The sequence below is a fragment of the Schistocerca americana genome, chromosome 1 (assembly GCF_021461395.2).
Source record: "Schistocerca americana isolate TAMUIC-IGC-003095 chromosome 1, iqSchAmer2.1, whole genome shotgun sequence".
NCBI classification, from domain to species: Eukaryota; Metazoa; Arthropoda; class Insecta; order Orthoptera; family Acrididae; genus Schistocerca; species Schistocerca americana.
The window spans coordinates 1,214,109,697-1,214,132,585 of NC_060119.1; the positions used below are offsets into that span (position 1 = coordinate 1,214,109,697).

The 22,889-nt window shown below is 40.3% G+C and overlaps 1 protein-coding gene across 3 annotated transcripts in view; it reads right to left on the reverse strand.

Moving 5' to 3' along the window:
* Positions 1-22,889, reverse strand: part of LOC124619844 (integrator complex subunit 1) — a 307,722-nt gene that overhangs the window by 13,218 nt on the left and 271,615 nt on the right. For all 3 annotated transcript variants that reach the window (XM_047146458.1, XM_047146464.1, XM_047146471.1), the window contains 4 exons: positions 14,876-15,068; positions 5,033-5,157; positions 3,761-3,948; positions 2,441-2,719 (listed from right to left, as the gene is read on the reverse strand). In XM_047146458.1, the coding sequence (XP_047002414.1) occupies positions 2,441-2,719; positions 3,761-3,948; positions 5,033-5,157; positions 14,876-15,068 (785 nt within the window). The remainder of the gene's footprint in view (positions 1-2,440; positions 2,720-3,760; positions 3,949-5,032; positions 5,158-14,875; positions 15,069-22,889) is intronic.

Consider the following 22,889-nt stretch of genomic DNA (forward strand, 5'->3'; position numbering starts at 1 on the left):
TTCATCAGGTGGAATGTCACTGTCCACAGGCTGCAAATGTGCGTTGTGAGATAGTGATCTATCATCTCATAGGCCCATGTTTCATAGACGAAACACAGAATGTGCACAAGTATTGCACCCTCCTAGCTGACCATCTTCCACAGATGCTAAATGACATTCTCTGCACACTACGAGGAACTTGCGGTACTAACATGCTGGCTGTGCAGCCCACAGTGCACCAAGTACTACAGCACGTCTTCACGAATTGTTTCCAAATTGCTGGATTGGACGCAGATGACCTGTACATTGGCTGGTCTGTTGCCCAGATTTGATGCCTGTAAACTATTTTCTGTGAGGAAAGTTGAAAGATGCCGTCTACAAGGACATACCGACACCACTCGATGATATGCAGTGACGTATTACTGCCGAATGCTTGGACATCTCTGATGAAATGCTAGCGCGTGTGCAGAAGTCATTCAGTGCCCCACTGGAAGCACGTACTGCTGCTCCCGACTGTCATTTTGAACGCAACCTGTGAAGGTCAATTGTCTCTTTACTGATCAGAATCCACATGACTAGTGTATGCACTTTGTTGTTTTTTAGTTTGTGCTACCACAGGTATTGCAGAAGTGTTGGTGCGGGAACTGTTCAAAATATGGTATCTCGTAAATGATTCGCACTGGAATACTGCAACAAAAGCCACTGACAATTTACCCTAATTTTAGTTTGTTAACTTTAATAGCCATTGTTCCATTTAAAAAGCATATGTTTGTACAAAAAATAGAATTTACAAGTATTATTACAATCTGTTTATTGGCTAACAATTCATGTCCCTCACTACCAATTCATTCTGTGATAAGCGCACATCAACAGTACTTTCCATTTCGACAATATTTGCTTTCAAGTTTTAGGGAATTCACCTTGTATATTCCCATACCACACAGCACAGGGTCTCTCTCTCTCTTAATCTTTTGCCAGTCAGCCCCGTGTAACAAAGACTATTCATAAAGAAACTTCTGTCTTGATATACAATGCTTAATAGTAGATATGGTGGTACTGCTCTTGCATTGCAATGCACTTTGAACCAATATGCTATGAGCAACATATAATCAAGGATGTATATTTGTTGTTCTCAAAACCATGGGCTTTCAAAATATGTGCTGCAATCATATCAATTATGAGGTACATTCTGTAATAAGGTTTCTTGTGGGGCGGGAACATAAAGCTAGTGGTGTAAGCCAATGGTACCGTATGTTCCACAACTGGAAAACCAATGTCTATGATGAAGAGAAAAGTGGTCAACTGAGTATCGTGAATGCAGATCCAATTCGTGTGGTTGACAAAACAGTTAGAGAAAACTGCAGAGTCGCCATCTCCTGGCTTTGTGTTTCTTTTTCTGTCATTACTCATAATCTTCTGTACAAAGTAATTACTGAAGATTTGAGCTACTGGAAATTTAACACCAGGTGGTGCCTAAACTCTTTCTGAAGAACAAAAGGTCCAGCATAAGGCAGTAGCACTGTCATTTCTTGTACGTTACAAAAGAGAAAAGGAAGCTTTTCTCTACCAGAATGTGACAGGAAATGAGATGCAGATACATGAAAGGAGAAACAATATGGTCCAGGCCATACAGGATCAACAAAACGCTGTCAAACACTTTCCAGCAGCAAACTCGTGGCAATTGTCTTCTGGGACAGAAAAGGAATTTTGCTTGTAGAGTTCTTGGAGAGAAATGTTGCAATTAACAATGAATGTTACTTTAACACACTATCAAAGTTGAGAAGTACCATTTGGTACAAAAGTCAAAGCACGTTGAGCTCTGGAATGATTCTCCTGTTAAACAATGGCCATCTGTATCAGCACAAATACTTTTACAAAACTGTGCAACTTCAAATGGGTAGTACTGGATCACCCTCCCTACATCCCTGATTTGGCATCTAGCACATATTGTCTTTTCATGTATATGAAGTGGCTTGATTCAAAGTGCATTTGCAAGTGAGTAATTTCACAGTATTGTAAACAAAATTTTGTAATGCCATTAACATTAAAAAAATGGAAGTTACTTTATGAACAGCCATCTTACTGCTTCGAATATGCTACTAACTGCATCAAAAAAGGCAAGTATAGCATGTAAAACATTCCTGTTATTTTTCAAAACAGTGCCATCACTACAAATACCTCTCTTATTCTTCCACTTTTATAGTATCATCTTTCTTTTCCGTTGTTTCACAGATGGTTTGCTTCCATGTTTCCTGCTGAACTTCTGCAAGCATTTTGCTCAGATTTACTAACAATTTCTAGTAGCTTTACCAAGAAAGAATTTTAAATTGGCTTTTTGAATATACATGCGGCGTAATTCAATAGTAACACTGACATTTCTATACCCTTTCAAAAGAACAGACTACTTTTGGAAGAATCAGCAAGAGAAATGTACAAGATTATAAATAATTAATACACTAACCTTGTGCACAAAGGACTACCTCTGGCAAATGATCAAGTGCAGATACAACAATCTCTGGCTGAGGGCTGTCGAGGCAACGGAAGTATGCAGGAAGGAGACTGGCGCAAGTCGATTGCTGTGGGGAGTGCCGCAATTGTCGTGTTAGCAATACATGTGCCAGAGATCTAACTCCTGATGATGGAGACAGCAAGAGAGCTGCTACTGCATCTCCAAATGTGTCCAAAAGAGCTGGTTTGCGAGCTGACAAGTGATCCAAGTCCTGAAGGGCTTGCATCACATCTAAAACATAAACGTAATTTTTCTTACTGACAAAATAATACCAAATTATTGTAACTGAAAAAATAAATCTTATTTACTGTTGGCTACAAAAGATAAGACTGAACAAATGTGAAACATAAATATACATTTCAGTAAGGACAGTTATACAGTCTTTTTATATTTATTGTTGTAATCAAATATTGTCATAATCACAAACAAAAGATAAACCAAAGAGATCTGAATACTTTAAAATTGGTTTCAGGTACATTATCTCCAAATACAATGATCATTTTTATTCACAAATGTGTGTGTGTGTGTGTGTGTGTGTGTGTGTGTGTGTGTGAATAGAAATCGATCCTTGACATTCCAATGGTATTTAGATATTTACTTCATCTGTACATGAGTAATCATGATGTTGATGACGAGGAATCTTTTTATTTTTATACTGATGAAGTCAGATATGTATATGCGGCCCTCTTTATGGTGGTCACTACATACTGACACATTTCATATTGAGCTATCACTTGAAAATGGTACACAAGGTCAAATCACACTTGTGGAACAAATAAATCTAAGAACAACTTAGTCATCAAGTGGCAGCATAACAAACACATCAAAGAAGGTTATAATTAGGCAAGCTTTCAGAGACAGTGGCTCCTCCTCCATGTAGAAGGGTTGAAGGAAAAGGAAGAGGGGCGAAGGAAAAGGACTGGAGAGGTCTAGAAAAAAGGGGCAGATTTCAGAATAGTCGCCCAGAACCACACATTAGGGCAGACTTACTGGACGGGATGGGAAGGAAGGACTGGTTATTGGGGACTGCACCAAACGAAATTTGAGACTGTCAAAAGTCAATTGTTTTGGTGTTATAACAAAGTTTAGGTAATACAGGTTGTTTCTGGAATAATACTGGACTAAAGTAAATAGAAAACAATCATAGAGAAACCCTGGAAAAACATCAGTTTTGTCATTGAAGCTCATTATACCACATAATGATATTTTCTACATTATTTGTCTGAATGTACAGCTAATATAAACAACAATCTGGGCCAAGAATGTACCTACCTTCTCCTTGAAGTTTGCGGAGTGTAGCCAGAAGTGGTCCCCAGTTAGGTGTTGCTTCTGCAGGTGGAGGTGGTGCACCAACAGCTAAAACTATTTCGCCACAATCATCATCTCCAGATCGTGGGCGGCCTATACTAGAAATCAGCGAGCGCAGGCTGCTCAGATTGTTGTGTGACAGCTGTAGGTCTCTAAAAATAAAAGAGGTAAATACATAAGTGGTAAATACACAAGAGCTTTCACAGACATGTACATAAAAAATTGAAGATAGGGAAATGGATGGAGGATAAAAAGGTAAGTATCTTTCATTTATACCAAGATAAGCAGATTAGATTTTAACAGTGGTCAAATGAAGAAATGAAAGTCAAAAAAGGAAGGAAAATTGAGGCTTAATGTCCTGTCAATGACGATGTCGTTAGAAATGGAGTTCAAGCTCAGATTGTGAAATGATGGGGAAGAGGAAATCAGCTGTGCCCCTTCAAAGAAACCATCCTGGCATTTGCCTGAAGCAATTTAGGAAAAGCACAGAAAACCTAAATCTGGACTACTGGATGGTGACTTTAACTAGTATCCTCTGCAATGCAAGTCTAGTGCCTTGCTATTAAGCATGTCTCTCCAGAGAGAGAGAGAGAGAGAGAGAGAGAGAGAGAGAAATGGGTTAATATCAACCGCTGATGGATGTTACTATGTCCCAGTTAGCATTAAATAAATTATGCTAATTTTCTTCTGGTACAGAATGTAATATCTTATTTACAATAGCATCATTAGTAAACTTAGCCCTAACTTTAAACAACCCCAACGTCAACATTCGTTTGAAGCATTTCTGATCATCATAGGAAGTAGACAAGCTAAAACAGGATAGTGAAACTGGAATTAAAACCACATGTAATCATTGCAATTGAGACCTTCTCGGTGTGCTACCTCATTCACACTCTCAGAGTGTCCATGAGAGAAGTCCCATGTTTAAATCTATCAGCTCATTTCCATGATCCCTCAGAGACAATTTCTTGTTGCACAGAAATTTCCTCTCTGTTTTAAACTTTGATGTAGAGAATCATCTAATCACTGCATGTAATTCTTATTTGTAAAGAGCCACTGTAGACAAGTAACACTTAGAAATGAAAACTGTTGAGTACTGATAAATGCTAATTTGCAACACAACAAAATATCTGACCTGCTATTGTTACGTGTTTGCTTATCTTAAGCAATTTTCATCCATCCCTGACAAGCAAGTTACAAATTTTTTGTCAGCTGTTTGTGTGTACACATACTCACATGAGTGTGCTGACATGCTTCTGCAAATACTTCAGGGCACGATGAGCATCATGGGAGATGAAATTTTGAAGCAGTGCCACAAATCTATTCAGAAGTGCAACCAAGTCTTTCATGTGGCCATGGTACTGAAAAAATAAATAGATAAAATAAATTAGGTGCTAGAAGTTTCACAAATAATATTACTAACAAAGGTAAAAAACATGGCATAACTTATGACCTAGAATTCACCATATTTAATTGTTGTTGTTGTTGTTGTTGTTGTTGTTGTTGTTGTGTTCAGTCCTGAGACTGGTTTGATGCAGCTCTCCATGCTACTCTATCCTGTGCAAAGATTAATTCTCATTTTCCAGTATGGAATAACAGCAATATGGAAAGGCTAGACTACTATCCCTCACATACAGGCGTTAAGCTGCAGAAAGGCACAATGAAAACAACACTAGGAATATTTAACCTTTGAACAAAATTTCCTTCGTTCTAACTACTGCTCTTAAATGTTCACCTCCTGCTTCATTAGATAATACATCGTTTTATTCTTTAGATCATAATAATATCGTAGTCATATTCTGAAAGATTTGTTCTGGTCAGTGCATAACACAAAAAATAGATACTGATCTCTGACCCACAAATTTTTAGATGAATACACTTGTTCCACTGTGGAAAATTCTATGGATGAGTGACACTGTTTTCACAGTATCTCTCCCACATTTTCAGCACTTCAGTACACAGGTTTCACCTGTCCATATTGTACATACTGCATTAAAGTGATGCTACTGTTCACCTGCCACCTCATGATAATGACATGAAGGCCACAGACAAAGTTGAATACTTAATAGCAATTAAATTTGTACAATGTTCTTACAGAATTTCAAATGATCTTTACTGTTACATTTCCTATCTTAATGTCCAGTTAAGGGCATAAAAAGATATCAGAATGATGATGGTGGTGGAAGTAAGGTTGTGAGGAAGGATTGCAAGTCATGCTGTGGTAGCTCACTCATGGAGCAATTGCCCAGTTCAAGTTCCAGTCCAGCACTCAGTTTTAATCCATGAGGAATAACAGTAATAGAAATTCTTGGATGGAACAGACATAAAATAAGTGAAAGGTAACCACTCACCCATAGCGGACTGACACATGACACTTAAAAAAGAGACACATAACAGAAAACAGTATCTATACTGGCTTTTGTGCTCTTACCCTTTTTCTAGCAAAACTCACACAGACACTCAAAGAAAAAGAGCAGTAACGTAAAAGCTAATGTGAATACTTTTTCTGTAATATGGGTCTATGCAACACATACTAGTCGATTATAGGTGACTGGTTTACCTTTCGCTTATTTTACATATTAATCTGGCAGGAAGTTTCATATCAGCACACATTTCATTGCGGATTGAAAAATTCATTCTGGAATTCATATATAGTTCATACATGTTCTGTAAGAGGTGCCACATCTGCAGCAGATCGAAACTAGTTTGTACATTATCTGGAAGCAAAGCTATCACAGCTCTTGTTTACTGATGTCAACTTTCCATACATTTGGATTAATACCAAACCTTAGCCCAACCCAACATGAACACCACCACATATAACACAGTTATAGTTAGGTTGGCAGTGTTGGGAGTCCAAGCACTAGCAGCATGAACTACTCCAATTTTGAAAAGGCTTCTATCACTTTAGAAATAGTGAGTACAGGGGCAAGAAAGTTAAAACTTCAAAGCCAATTCCTTAAGGTATCATTTTATGTCAATTATCCATTTTTTTTTTCAAGAACAATGTTTCATTAACCCATTTGCACATGGTTTTATGGAACAGATGTCATAAGAATATAATTAAGTTTACCCTATCATTTTTTTGCAAACATAGACAGTTATTTACGAAACTTAAAAAGTACACTTGTTCTGGGGACTTTTAACACTATCATTCACACACAGTTCCACTGTTTATAGCACACCATGAACCTGTTTCTGATTATTCATAAATATTCACACATAGTGTGTACTGTGAAATGTTTGTCCACACGGAGGGCAACTTTACTCATGTTACATTCAAAACAGGTTTCCCCATGATGCCCTCAATCATAGCAAACTTTGTACCTTCTAGAGAGAGCAATTTTCTTCCGAACCAGCATTATTTTCACTGGACAATGTCCCCATCTTCTGGCTTGAAGCCTTAGTGGGCTGCTTCGCTTGGTCGTCCTTTACAAGTGTAGACAGGGAGAGTTACATTCTTCAAGAGTTGCTCAGCCACACTGAGCCACAACTTTGTTGAAATCATCCTCTTGAGTGCTTGATTCAGAGTGTGTTACATTACACTTGCATTCAGCAATGTTATGCCAAGGAGATATGTTTCTATCTTCTTATACCCCTTGACATGTCTTCTCATAAGTGGATATGTGGACAGATGCTGGTTGTTTAAGCACCTCAACCCATTCCTTGGCCGTAGTCAATAAAACAATTAGATTTTTGCTTTGTTTTTCCATGTTGATGTACCTCCACATACTCTGGTCTGTCCTGAAGTGTTGATAAGAGCTGAACATTTTTCTTATCATCCCATTTCACTTCAATAATAGTGTTCAATGATGTGAATGTTAGTTCCTCCATCATCTGGCTCATTCCACTGGACATGGGTGACATATTTTTTCTTATTGGTCTTCAGTTCTGACAGCATGAGTTCTCCTGTCTAACAGTTTTCTGAACAAGTTGAGAGAGCTGCATAAGTTTCGAGGTAAATAGTTCTCCACCCCCCAAACAAAGTCTTGCACCACCTTTTCACTTGCTGGAAATTTAACAGCCATATCACCACTTTTATCCTCTTCACCAGTACATATTTTCTGATTGTAGCAATACTCGTTCTTTGAAGAGCACAGTTTATGTATCTTTATGCCAAATCTGGCTCTGAAGCATTATACTGAACCATGGACCTTGCCGTTGGTGGGGAGGCTTGCGTGCCTCAGCGATACAGATAGCCGTACCGTAGGTGCAACCACAACGGAGGGGTATCTGTTGAGAGGCCAGACAAACGTGTGGTTCCTGAAGAGGGGCAGCAGCCTTTTCAGTAGTTGCAAGGGCAACAGTCTGGATGATTGACTGATCTGGCCTTGTAACAATAACCAAAATGGCCTTGCTGTGCTGGTACTGCAAACGGCTGAAAGCAAGGGGAAACTACAGCCGTAATTTTTCCCGAGGGCATGCAGCTTTACTGTATGATTACATGATGATGGCGTCCTCTTGGGTAAAATATTCCGGAGGTAAAATAGTCCCCCATTCGGATCTCCGAGCGGGGACTACTCAAGAGGATGTCGTTATCAGGAGAAAGAAAACTGGCGTTCTACGGATCGGAGCGTCGAATGTCAGATCCCTTAATCGGGCAGCTAGGTTAGAAAATTTAAAAAGGGAAATGGATAGGTTGAAGTTAGATATAGTGGGAATTAGTGAAGTTCGGTGGCAGGAGGAACAAGACTTCTGGTCAGGTGACTACAGGGTTATAAACACAAAATCAAATAGGGGTAATGCAGGAGTAGGTTTAATAATGAATAGGAAAATAGGAATGCGGGTAAGCTACTACAAACAGCATAGTGAACGCATTATTGTGGCCAAGATAGATACGAAGCCCACACCTACTACAGTAGTACAAGTTTATATGCCAACTAGCTCTGCAGATGACAAAGAAATTGAAGAAATGTATGATGAAATAAAAGAAATTATTCAGATTGTGAAGGGAGACGAAAATTTAATAGTCATGGGTGACTGGAATTCGAGTGTAGGAAAAGGGAGAGAAGGAAACATAGTAGGTGAATATGGATTGGGGGACAGAAATGAAAGAGGAAGCCGCCTGGTAGAATTTTGCACAGAGCACAACATAATCATAACTAACACTTGGTTTAAGAATCATGAAAGAAGGTTGTATACATGGAAGAACCCTGGAGATACTAAAAGGTATCAGATAGATTATATAATGGTAAGACAGAGATTTAGGAACCAGGTTTTAAATTGTAAGACATTTCCAGGGGCAGATGTGGACTCTGACCACAATCTATTGGTTATGACCTGTAGATTAAAACTGAAGAAACTGCAAAAAGGTGGGAATTTAAGGAGATGGGACCTGGATAAACTAAAAGAACCAGAGGTTGTACAGAGATTCAGGGAGAGCATAAGGGAGCAATTGACAGGAATGGGGGAAATAAATACAGTAGAAGAAGAATGGGTAGCTTTGAGGGATGAAGTAGTGAAGGCAGCAGAGGATCAAGTAGGTAAAAAGACGAGGGCTAGTAGAAATCCTTGGGTAACAGAAGAAATATTGAATTTAATTGATGAAAGGAGAAAATATAAAAATGCAGTAAGTGAAACAGGCAAAAAGGAATACATCATCATCATCATCTTGGACAGTTTCCAGCCACTGGCTGGGTCTGTTGGGAACACAAGCCTCTCCATCGTGTTCTGTCTTTCCACCATTCCCCCTCTTCCACCTTCGTCCAGTTCTCTCCTCTTCTCATCACACATTCCTTTACTCCCTTCACCCATCTATCTCTTGGTCTTCCTCTGGGCCTCTTCCCCTCCAGTTGCAGATCAAACATCCTCTTTGGAATTCTTCCCTCATCCATTCTCTTCATGTGTCCATACCACTGCAGTCTTGATTTTTCTATCCTGTCCTGTACTGGTTCCTCCTTTAGTCTTCCTCTCACATACACATTTCGCAATCTGTCTCGTCTTGTTACACTCAACCTGCTCCTCTGGAACTTCATTTCACTAGCCTGTATTCTACTTTTGTCGCTTTTGTGCATTACCCATGTCTCACTTCCGTATGTCAATATGGGGACAAAGTAGGTTCGGTATATAATTCCCTTGGATTTCTGTGGCACCTCCTTGCTCCAAATAAGCCCCCTAATGCATTTGTAGAACTGCCCTGCTTTTCTGCACCTTTCATTTATTTCCATTGCGTTTCCCCCCTTACTTTCAATCACGCTTCCCAGGTACTTGAAGTTCTCTACTACTTGTAGTTTTTCCCCTCCACAAGTTATATCCACATTTGGCCTATTCTTCTTCCTTGTTGTGACGATTATTTCACTTTTCTTTGCAGAGAAATGCATTCCATATTGTGCTGCTGTTGCCTCCCATGCATCTAACTGCTCTTGCACCTCCTTCACGCAATTTCCCCATAACATCAGGTCATCGGCAAAGAGCACTGCTTTCATTTTATGATCTCCAATTGCATCTGATACTTGCTGTAGGATTTCATCCATAACAATAATAAACAATAAAGGCGAAAGTGCACTTCCCTGTCGCAGCCCATTTTCCAGCTTGAACCATGCAGTACGTTCCCTCCCCACTTTCACACAACTCTCACTTCCCTCATACATTTTTCTGACTTTTCGTGTTATCTCTTCATCTATCCCTTTTGCGTTCAGCACATCCCAGAGCTTGTCCCTACAGATACTGTCATACGCCTTCTCAATATCCAAAAAGGCCATGATTAAGTCCTTCCCGTACTCATAGTGCCTTTCCTGCAGTTGCCTTACCGCAAATATGAGGTCCGTTGTTGATCTTCCCGGTCTGAAACCGTACTGCTCCTCTTGCAGTCTACTTTCAATACTGCTTCTTATTCTCTTCTCCAGCATCTTTTCATAGATTTTTGGTGATTCCTCTGTAGTTCTCACATCTCCTTTTATCCCCTTTCTTGAAGATCGGGACTATAATTCCTTTCTTCCAATCCTCAGGAATTCTGTTCTCCTTCCACACCACCCTCAGCACTCTGTATAGCCACTGGGTTCCTACTTCTCCAGCTGCTCGTATCATATCCACTGTTACTTCGTCCCAACCTGGTGCCTTGCCCCCTTTCATCCTCTTTATGGCTTCTTCCACTTCATTCCAAGTTAGATCATCAATTTCCCCACTATTATAATCATCTGCTGCCTTAGGCTCTCCATCGCTGTTAGTTACCCGCTTGGCGGCATTCAACAGATCTTCAAAGTACTCCTTCCAAATCTTTTTGAGCTCATGCATTTCCTCCACAACTCTTCCATTATTATCCATGATCCTCAGGCACTCGCTTCTGTCGTTCCTCTTATTTCTTACCATGGTGTAAAGTACTTTTTTGTTCCCTTCACTGTCCTCTTCTAACATTCTTGTCCATTTTTCCATCCACTTCTTCTTCTCCGCCCTTACTATGGTCTGTGCCGCTTTCTTGCTTTCCTTATATTTTACCCTAGCTTCCTCTGTTCGGGTCTGGAACCATTCTCTGAAGGCTTTGTTCTTTCGAAGTACTGCCTCTTTACATATGTTGTTCCACCATGGGGTTTCCCTACTTCTCCTCTTTGTGCTAGTTCTTCTGCACACAGTCTCAGCTGCCTCAACTAGAGCCCTCTTAAAATCGCCCCATTCTTCTTCCACTGTTCTCTGATCTTCCTTTGGCAGCTTCTTCCTGATCAGTGTCTGGTACTGGGTCCTCCGTTCATCCTCTTTCAGCATCCATGTCTTCAACCTTTTCTCCAGTATATCTGTTGCCCTCCTATCTTTTTTCTCTCTCAGGGTGGCTACCAACAGCCGATGGTCACTTTCTAAGGCCTCAGATGGTATGACCTTAACATCTGTGAGGCTGCTCATCATCTGCCTATCCACTAGTACATAGTCTACTACTGAAGTTTGGGACCAGTCCCCACTGTACCAAGTTATTTTGTGACTACTCCTCTTCTTGTACCAGGAATTTGCGATCGCCAGCCCATTCCTCTTGCAGAATTCCAGCAACAATTTTCCTTCTCTATTTCGGTTCCCCCAGCCCTCTGGTCCCATTATCTCCTCGAATCCTTTCCTGTCTGTGCCAACATGTGCATTGAGGTCCCCTATTATAATCTGATTTCCTCCATTTAGCTGCTTTTGCATGTCATCTTCAAATTCCTCCTCCTCAATACAAACGTCTCAAAAATGAGATCGACAGGAAGTGCAAAATGGCTAAGCAGGGATGGCTAGAGGACAAATGTAAGGATGTAGAGGCCTATCTCACTAGGGGTAAGATAGATACCGCCTACAGGAAAATTAAAGAGACCTTTGGAGATAAGAGAACGACTTGTATGAATATCAAGAGTTCAGATGGAAACCCAGTTCTAAGCAAAGAAGGGAAAGCAGAAAGGTGGAAGGAGTATATAGAGGGTCTATACACAGGCAATGTACTTGAGGACAATATTATGGAAATGGAAGAGGATGTAGATGAAGATGAAATGGGAGATATGATACTGCGTGAAGAGTTTGACAGAGCACTGAAAGACCTGAGTCGAAACAAGGCCCCCGGAGTAGACAATATTCCATTGGAACTACTGACGGCCGTGGGAGAGCCAGTCCTGACAAAACTCTACCATCTGGTGAGCAAGATGTATGAAACAGGCAAAATACCCTCAGACTTCAAGAAGAATATAATAATTCCAATCCCAAAGAAAGCAGGTGTTGACAGATGTGAAAATTACCGAATTATCAGCTTAATAAGTCACAGCTGCAAAATACTAACACGAATTCTTTACAGACGAATGGAAAAACTAGTAGAAGCCAACCTCGGGGAAGATCAGTTTGGATTCCGTAGAAACACTGGAACACGTGAAGCAATACTGACCTTACGACTTATCTTAGAAGAAAGATTAAGGAAAGGCAAACCTACGTTTCTAGCATTTGTAGACTTAGAGAAAGCTTTTGACAATGTTGACTGGAATACTCTCTTTCAAATTCTAAAGGTGGCAGGGGTAAAATACAGGGAGCGAAAGGCTATTTACAATTTGTACAGAAACCAGATGGCAGTTATAAGGGTCGAGGGACATGAAAGGGAAGCAGTGGTTGGGAAGGGAGTAAGAGAGGGTTGTAGCCTCTCCCCGATGTTGTTCAATGTGTATATTGAGCAAGCAGTAAAGGAAACAAAAGAAAAATTCGGAGTAGGTATTAAAATTCATGGAGAAGAAATAAAAACTTTGAGGTTCGCCGATGACATTGTAATTCTGTCAGAGACAGCAAAGGACTTGGAAGAGCAGTTGAACGGAATGGACAGTGTCTTGAAAGGAGGATATAAGATGAACATCAACAAAAGCAAAACAAGGGTAATGGAATGTAGTCTAATTAAGTCGGGTGATGCTGAGGGAATTAGATTAGGAAATGAGGCACTTAAAGTAGTAAAGGAGTTTTGCTATTTGGGGAGCAAAATAACTGATGATGGTCGAAGTAGAGAGGATATAAAATGTAGGCTGGCAATGGCAAGGAAAGCATTTCTGAAGAAGAGAAATTTGTTAACATCCAGTATTGATTTAAGTGTCAGGAAGTCATTTCTGAAAGTATTCGTATGGAGTGTAGCCATGTATGGAAGTGAAACATGGACGATAAATAGTTTGGACAAGAAGAGAATAGAAGCTTTCGAAATGTGGTGCTACAGAAGAATGCTGAAGATTAGATGGGTAGATCACATAACTAATGAGGAAGTATTGAATAGGATTGGGGAGAAGAGAAGTGTGTGGCACAACTTGACCAGAAGAAGGGATCGGTTGGTAGGACATGTTCTGAGGCATCAAGGGATCACCAATTTAGTATTGGAGGGCAGCGTGGAGGGTAAAAAACGTAGAGGGAGACCAAGAGATGAATACACTAAGCAGATTCAGAAGGATGTAGGTTGCAGTAGGTACTGGGAGATGAAAAAGCTTGCACAGGATAGAGTAGCATGGAGAGCTGCATCAAACCAGTCTCAGGACTGAAGACCACAACAACAACAACATGAAAGTCTGTGTTTAACTTCACCAGGCTTTCATCAGTGTCAGAAATGTATGCTCCGTCAAATTTGTCAAATGTTTTATCATGCTGTGTTTTTGGTGAATCAATAATGAAGTGCAGAAACTAAGAGAGAGCCCTGAATCTTCTCGGTGGCACTGCTTCAGCACAAATTGGAGTATCATTTTTCTTTTTGACCAGAAGTCTTGAACATAAGGTTTTCATGTCTGCAGCATGAGGACACACAGAGAAAAGTGGGTCTTCAGTGCATCAACCACAGAATGACTGCATCTATTCAGATGTCACAATGCAATTACTAGTTTTAATATGAGTAGCTACATTGTCCCAGTCCAATGAATTACTTATGGATGGTGCTTTGGTGTCGCATTGGCACATTTCACTCAGGATGCTTTGTAGCATATTTCCAGTTTCTCTGTCATCCAAATGCTACTGTTTTCATCACTCTATGATTTATAACTTGCAGTGTCATACTTTGCAGCACCGTACTCTAAACATTAGAATCACTTTCTTCCAAAAAAAAAAAAATGCCAAATTCTCACAGCTTCTGCATTGTATGGGTCAGGCATATTGTCATTTGTTGAGCTCACAAAACACAGACTAAATGTATTTAAGCTCAAATTAATGTCTCAGTTTCACAAACATACAATTAGTGCCATCTAATGATATGGCTGCAGACCTATTACAGAAAGTAGATGAGCCACATGTTACATCTACAGTGCTGTAAAGCTGTACACACCATTGTACCACAATGCATGGCACTGCTATGGCGGCTGTACGGCTCATTGTATGCAAATGGATCAAGAGAAAATAGCAACACATTTATATCATGAAAATGCAAAAGGCAGGTGCAATTACCATTGTTCACATGGAAGGCTTGAAGGATCAATAAAGGATTTTGTAAACCTGTGAAGACATTAACTCTGGGAACATAAAGCTAAGGTTACACTTTATAAGATCTTGTATGCAAGAACAAGATAATCAGGCAACAGAGTATGGCACTACTTTGTTCTTCTTTTCTTACAATAAATATCCATTTCCAAAATTATACCACCCACTGAATAAAGTATAAAAAGATTCATAAATATAAAAGTATACCTTAAAGAGGGCAAAGTACGACATTAATATATCTTCCAGTCCACGGGCATGCTCAGGCTTGAAAAGGTGTGGCTGCAGAAGCTCCAGTAAACCTAAAACCTGAGTGAACAAGTTGAGATGATTTCGAGAACGGAAAACTGGAAACTCAAGATGGACACGTCCACACAGTGCAGCTGCAAGCATTGGCAATTGTCTGGAAAGAAAGAGAAAAAACAATTTAAAAATTAAGTTTTAATCAGCAATTTCTGTTCCAACTGATAGTCTTTTTGTTTTATACTCTGCCACTTATATCAGAGTACCAAACAAAGCATGGTTGTTTAATCTTGCCACATCTGAACAACACTGGATATATAAAGGGCAGCAGAAATAAGATGACTCCCATAGTTTGAAGCACAATAAAAGATCTAATCAAGCAAGAAACATAAAAATGGGAGGGGAAAGATCTAGCAGAATGTAGCCCCTGATTTAATCATCTGTCCTGCAGACAACTGCTTTACATTAAAAGTGTCAAACTTAAAAACTAACATGGGCCAAATAAACAAGGTTTAAGCTTGGGTGGCCTAAAAGAACTTCCAATTCAGTTTTCATAGAAACACATATTTACCTGGAAAAATATAATATAAAGAACAAGACGACGACAACAACAACATATATGTTTTCTTCGTAACATCTGACATCTTTGTTCTGTTACTATCTTTGCTATTTTGAAATAAAACTTATTCACAATAATTACTTTAAAATTTTTAGGTCTGACAGGAGATGACTTCCTTTCATAATTGCAAATAGCTGCTTACATTGGCGGGGACTACTCAAGAGGACGTCGTTATCAGGAGAAAGAAAACTGGCATTCTACGGATCGGAGCATGGAATGTCAGATCCCTTAATCAGGCAGGTAGGTTAGAAAATTTAAAAAGGGAAATGGATAGGTTAGATATAGTGGGAATTAGTGAAGTTCGGTAGCAGGAGGAACAAGACTTTTGGTCAGGTGATTACAGGGTTATAAATACAAAATCAAATAGGGGTAATGCAGGAGTACGTTTAATAATGAATAGGTAAATAGGAATGTGGGTAAGCTACTACAAACAGCATAGTGAACGCATTATTGTGGCCAAGATAGACACAAAGCCCATGCCTACTACAGTAGTACAAGTTTATATGCCAACTAGCTCTGCAGATGATGAAGAAATTGATGAAATGTATGACGAGATAAAAGAAATTATTCAGGTAGTGAAGGGAGACAAAAATTTAATAGTCATGGGTGACTGGAATTAGTCAGTAGGAAAAGGGAGAGAAGGAAACATAGTAGGTGAATATGGATTGGGGGGAAGAAATGAAAGAGGAAGCCGCCTTGTAGAATTTTGCACAGAGCATAACTTAATCATAGCTAACACTTGGTTCAAGAATCATGAAAGAAGGTTGTATACCTGGAAGAATCCTGGAGATACTAAAAGGTATCAGATAGATTACATAATGGTAAGACAGAGATTTAGGAACCAGGTTTTAAATTGTAAGACATTTCCAGGGGCAGATGTGGATTCTGACCACAATCTATTGGTTATGAACTGCAGATTGAAACTGAAGAAACTGCAAAAAGGCGGGAATTTAAGGAGATGGGACCTGGATAAACTGAAAAAAACCAGAGGTTGTACAGAGTTTCAGGGAGAGCGTAAGGGAACAATTGACAGGAATGGGGGAAAGAAATACAGTAGAAGAAGAATGGGTAGCTCTGAGGGATGAAGTAGTGAAGGCAGCAGAGGATCAAGTAGGTAAAAAGACGAGGGCTAATAGAAATCCTTGGGTAACAGAAAAAATATTGAATTTAATTGATGAAAGGAGAAAATATAAAAATGCAGTAAGTGAAACAGGCAAAAAGGAATACAAACGTCTCAAAAATGAGATCGACAGGAAGTGCAAAATGGCTAAGCAGGGATGGCTAGAGGACAAATGTAAGGATGTAGAGGCTTGTCTCACTAGGGGTAAGATAGATACTGCCTATAGGAAAATTAAAGAGACCTTTGGAGAGAAGAGAACCACTTGTATGAATATCAAGAGCTCAGATGGCAACCCAGTTCTAAGCAAAGAAGGGAAGGCAGAAAGGTGAAAGGAGTATATAGAGGGTTTATACAAGGGCAATGCACTTGAGGACAATATTATGGAAATGGAAGAGGATGTAGATGAAGACGAAATGGGAGATAAGATACTGCGTGAAGAGTTTGACTGAGCACTGAAAGACCTGAGTCGAAATAAGTCCCCGGGAGTAGACAACATTCCATTAGAACTACTGATGGCCTTGGGAGAGCCAGTCATGACAAAACTCTACCATCTGGTGAGCAAGATGTATGAGACAGGCGAAATACCCTCAGACTTCAAGAAGAATATAATAATTCCAATCCCAAAGAAAGCAGGTGTTGACAGATTTGAAAATTACCGAACTATCAGTTTAATAAGTCACAGCTGCAAAATACTAACGCGAATTCTTTACAGACGAATGGAAAAACTGGTAGAAGCCGACCTCGGGGAAGATCAGTTTGGATTCCGTAGAAATATTGGAACACGTGAGGCAATACTAACCTTACGACTTATCTTAGAAGAAAGATTAAGAAAAGGCAAACCTACGTTTCTAGCATTTGTAGACTTAAGAGAAAGCTTTTGACAACGTTAACTGGAATACTCTCTATCAAATTCTGAAGGTGGCATGGGTAAAATACAGGGAGCAAAAGGCTATTTACAATTTGTACAGAAACCAGATGGCAGTTATAAGAGTCGAGGGGCATGAAAGGGAAGCAGTGGTTGGGAAAGGAGTGAGACAGGGTTGTAGCCTCTCCCCGATGTTATTCAATCTGTATATTGAGCAAGCAGTAAAGGAAACAAAAGAAAAATTCGGAGTAGGTATTAAAATCCATGGAGAAGGAGTAAAAACTTTGAGGTTCGCCGATGACATTGTAATTCTGTCAGAGACAGCAAAGGACTTGGAAGAGCAGTTGAACGGAATGGACAGTGTCTTGAAAGGAGGATATAAGATTAACATCAACAAAAGCAAAACGAGGATAATGGAATGTAGTCAAATTAAATCAGGTGATGCTGAGGGAATTAGATTAGGAAATGAGACACTTAAAGTAGTAAAGGAGGTTTGCTATTTAGGGAGTAAAATAACTGATGATGGTCGAAGTAGAGAGGATATAAAATGTAGACTGGCAATGGCAAGGAAATCGTTTCTGAAGAAGAGAAATTTGTTAACATTGAGTATAGATTTAAGTGTCAGGAAGTCGTTTCTGAAAGTATTTGTATGGAGTGTAGCCATGTATGGAAGTGAAACATGGACGATAACTAGTTTGGACAAGAAGAGAATAGAAGCTGTCGAAATGTGGTGCTACAGAAGAATGCTGAAGATAAGGTGGGTAGATCATGTAACTAATGAGGAGGTATTGAATAGGGTTGGGGAGAAGAGAAGTTTGTGGCACAACTTGACTAGAAGAAGGGATCGGTTGGTAGGACATGTTTTGAGGCACCAAGGGATCACAAATTTAGCATTGGAGGGCAGCATGGAGGGTAAAAATCGTAGAGGGAGACCAAGAGATGAATACACTAAGCAGATTCAGAAGGATGTAGGTTGCAGTAGGTACTGGGAGATGAAGAAGCTTGCACAGGATAGAGTAGCATGGAGAGCTGCATCAAACCAGTCTCAGGACTGAAGACCACAACAACAACAACATTGGCAAGTACTTCTGTACAGGGTTACAGTTTCACAAGCCAATTTTTGAGTATTTTCCAACCTGGCAAATATTTATAAAATTCAGGTACACCAACTTCACTAAATTTTTTCCTTCAAATCTGAATTGCACTGCATCTCAATTCCTCACATTTGCATTTGATTAGGTACCAGTTCTATTATCTATCATATAGATCAAAGAGAACAAAGAGCCTGACTGCAGCACCCTCTGAAGGGAGGCACCTGTGAAACACCCAAATGATATCTCCTACACTCTTTTAGTCTATCATGTGGTAGTTGTGTACCAAAATATCCATAGGTAGTTGGGTTTCGTGCACCTACGCGTAAGGTGATACGATATTTACATACTATTATATTGAAAGGACAGGCTGCACAAATAACCATTAAGGGCCGCAGGCTTCCCTGCGAGCTACAGGTTTGACATCCTTGTTCTGCATGCTCCCCAAAATTCATAAACCCAATAATTCTGGAACCCCTAATGTAGCTGCTTACTATGCTCCCACTGAAAGAATCTTTGCTTTTGTTGACCAAGCCCTCCAACCAACTACCTATAGCCTAGCCACATATAAAAGACAGTCACTTCCTTTGCTGACACTACTATCCCCATCACATTACAACCTGAATCCCTACTGGTTACTGTTGATGTCACCTCCCCACACATCAACATCATCTCATGCTCTTTCTTTTATTGAACAGTAGTTCTCCGAACGTCCTTCTGATTCCAAACCCACCACCTTATTCCTTATACACCTCAACCACTATGTTCTCACAACTACCTTTCCATCGAGTGGAAGATATAACACACAAATCTGCGGGACAGCCAGGGGGAAGCAAATGGCACCATCCTACACCAACATGTTTATGGGTCATCTACAGGTTAATTTCCTAGCCTCCCAAACCCACTGTCTGGTTCCAGTTCATGAAGATATCTTTATGACCTGGAACCAGGGCCATGACACCCTATACTCATTTCTCCACAAACTCAACACTTTCTCTGCCACCCAATTCATATAGATCAAAGAGAACAAAGAGCCTGACTGCAGCACCCTCTGAAGGGAGGCACCTGTGAAACACCCAAATGATATCTCCTACACTCTTTTAGTCTATCATGTGGTAGTTGTGTACCAAAATATCCATAGGTAGTTGGGTTTCGTGCACCTACGCGTAAGGTGATACGATATTTACATACTATTATATTGAAAGGACAGGCTGCACAAATAACCATTAAGGGCCGCAGGCTTCCCTGCGAGCTACAGGTTTGACATCCTTGTTCTGCATGCTCCCCAAAATTCATAAACCCAATAATTCTGGAACCCCTAATGTAGCTGCTTACTATGCTCCCACTGAAAGAATCTTTGCTTTTGTTGACCAAGCCCTCCAACCAACTACCTATAGCCTAGCCACATATAAAAGACAGTCACTTCCTTTGCTGACACTACTATCCCCATCACATTACAACCTGAATCCCTACTGGTTACTGTTGATGTCACCTCCCCACACATCAACATCATCTCATGCTCTTTCTTTTATTGAACAGTAGTTCTCCGAACGTCCTTCTGATTCCAAACCCACCACCTTATTCCTTATACACCTCAACCACTATGTTCTCACAACTACCTTTCCATCGAGTGGAAGATATAACACACAAATCTGCGGGACAGCCAGGGGGAAGCAAATGGCACCATCCTACACCAACATGTTTATGGGTCATCTACAGGTTAATTTCCTAGCCTCCCAAACCCACTGTCTGGTTCCAGTTCATGAAGATATCTTTATGACCTGGAACCAGGGCCATGACACCCTATACTCATTTCTCCACAAACTCAACACTTTCTCTGCCACCCAATTCACGTGATCCTCCTCAGTCCAACGTGTCACCCTTCTGAATTTTGACCTCCACCTCTGATGGTTCCATTCAACCTCTGTCCATATCAAGTCCACTACCCACCAACAATATCTGCATTTTGACAGCTGTCATCCACTTTAAAAAAATGCTCCCAATTAGCCTAGCCACCTGTGCATAGCATACCTGCAGTGATGAGAATTCCCTTGCCCAGTATGCCAAAGGTCTCTCAAAAGCCTTCACACAGGCACTACACCAAACCTAGTCTGCAAACAGATTTCCTGCATCATATCCTCAGAGACTCCTAATCATCCCACCACCACCACCAAGAATCATCACCCAATATCACTCCAAACTAGAGTAACTGAACTGTGCCATTCTCCAGGACTCTGACTGTCATCATGTCCAGAAATGAGGGACATCCTACTCACAACTCTTACCATCCCTCCTAAAGTGTTAATCCTCCAGCCACCCTCTACCTATACAATGTCCTGGACCAGCTCCCTTGCCACAAAGGTTATAACCTGCAGAAGACCCCGGTCAAAAAGACCTGCCCGATACTCCCCTCTAGTACATCCCACTCCAGCCATGTCACTGATTTTCCTATCCCATCAGAGGCAGAGCCACTAGTGCACCTGTGAAAGGAACTGTGTCATATACTAGCTCTGCTGCAATTTCTGCACAGTACTTTTTTTTTATAAGAACTCCAATAAGCTGTCCACCAGAATGAACAGTCATTGTCAGACTGTGGCCACAGAGTCGACCACACAGTGGCTGAATATGGTGTTATGCACAACGTGCTCAAGTTCAATGGCTGCCCCACAACCCATGCCATCTGCATCCTTCTCTCTAGCACCAGTTTTTTTTAACTACACAGATGGGAGTTATCCTTGCAACGCATTATTCACTCACACCATCTGTCCAACAGTCTGCCCTTTCTCTGTCCTCTCACCCCCTCCCAATCCACACCTCTAAGTTATCATCAGTGCGCACTGCTTGAACTCACTGCCTCCAGTGCCTGTGTGTCGCATTCCTAGCCTGTGCACTTTCTGCCTTCCTGCAAGCCACCAGCGGCCCTCCCTTCCCACTGTGTCCCTCTCGTGTGTGTGTGTGTGTGTGTGTGTGTGTGTGTGTGTGTGAAGGGAGGAGCTGCATCTTTCCTTTTTTTTCATCCTATTTTGTATGTATGAACTGTTTGTGAAATAACTCTGTAAATTATGCACCGGTGCCTTTAATTTAAATTTCACAATTATGTGAGTGTATCGACTCCTAAAACCTCATATGTAATCGCTGGACTAATTTTGTTCATCACATATTTTTGTACTTCGGAAGTTTTGTTATCTTTTCAGAGTTTTGTCTTGCACTATCTCACTCTTGTAAGGTGCTATTCTGCTGTTCTCATTGTAAAGATTATAATGTAAATAATGGTCAGGTTTTCTTGATATAATATGAAGTTATTCTTCCTTTTATTTCTAGTAAAAACCATGTCACTTTTGTGTAATTTTTAATTTGTACTAAGTGTTTTCAGAGGATCACAGTTGGAGCAGTGGTGTCAACAGCACACTGTTACTGGACATTAATAACAAAACACTTTCCATGTTCAGTCATTACTTTTCGTTGCTTCTTACATTATACCTCCCTGAGACACCTGGACTGGTAATTTATTTGTATATTGCAGGATTTTCACACAAGCTATGCAAAGAATGATTTGGTAATTTGTTTATCAACAATGACATAATTGTGCGGCCTACACCAGTTGGATGCAGGGCTCATGAACATTGAAAAGTTTTTGATGGTGGTTAATTTCCCTTATATATTGCAGTCTAAGCTTCATGCTCAAAGTCTACGCTTCATGCTGAACTCAGTACAAAGCACTGCCTGTGTTACCTCACTGAGCCATATGTACTGCGGATGACAGTACACGCAACCACCATCCGGTGACCCTAACCCTTTTTTAAAATTAGTATTAAATCACTGAAATTACTGTTTTCGAATCTATTCAAGGGTAGTAACTTGACAGTGCCCATTAAAGGATTCAAACCAAAGCTACCAAATTTTCATTCCTTTTTGTGGGACTATTGGCATCTCAAAGCTTCTACTATTCGGCGAGTGATCTGCTTTACTCCTAAAGTATTTACACGAAATGGAAAATCACTTCTTCTTCTTCTTCTTCACCTTTTCCTACTTCTTGATGGGGTAAGCATTGTTATAAAGGTTGTGAAAAATGTTAGTGGTAGTTGGTGGCCAGATGTCCCCTTCCTGGTATCACCACTCCGCCTGGGACAGAATTAGTGGACTCCATCTGTTTGCATCTAGATTAAATCTTATGTTCGAGTGTGAGGATGTTTTTGACACGTTTGCATAAGGTGCATTTGAGGTGGGACATAGTATCTGCCCAGTATTTACCAAAGTGGGCGTGAGAAACCGCCTAAAAACATCAT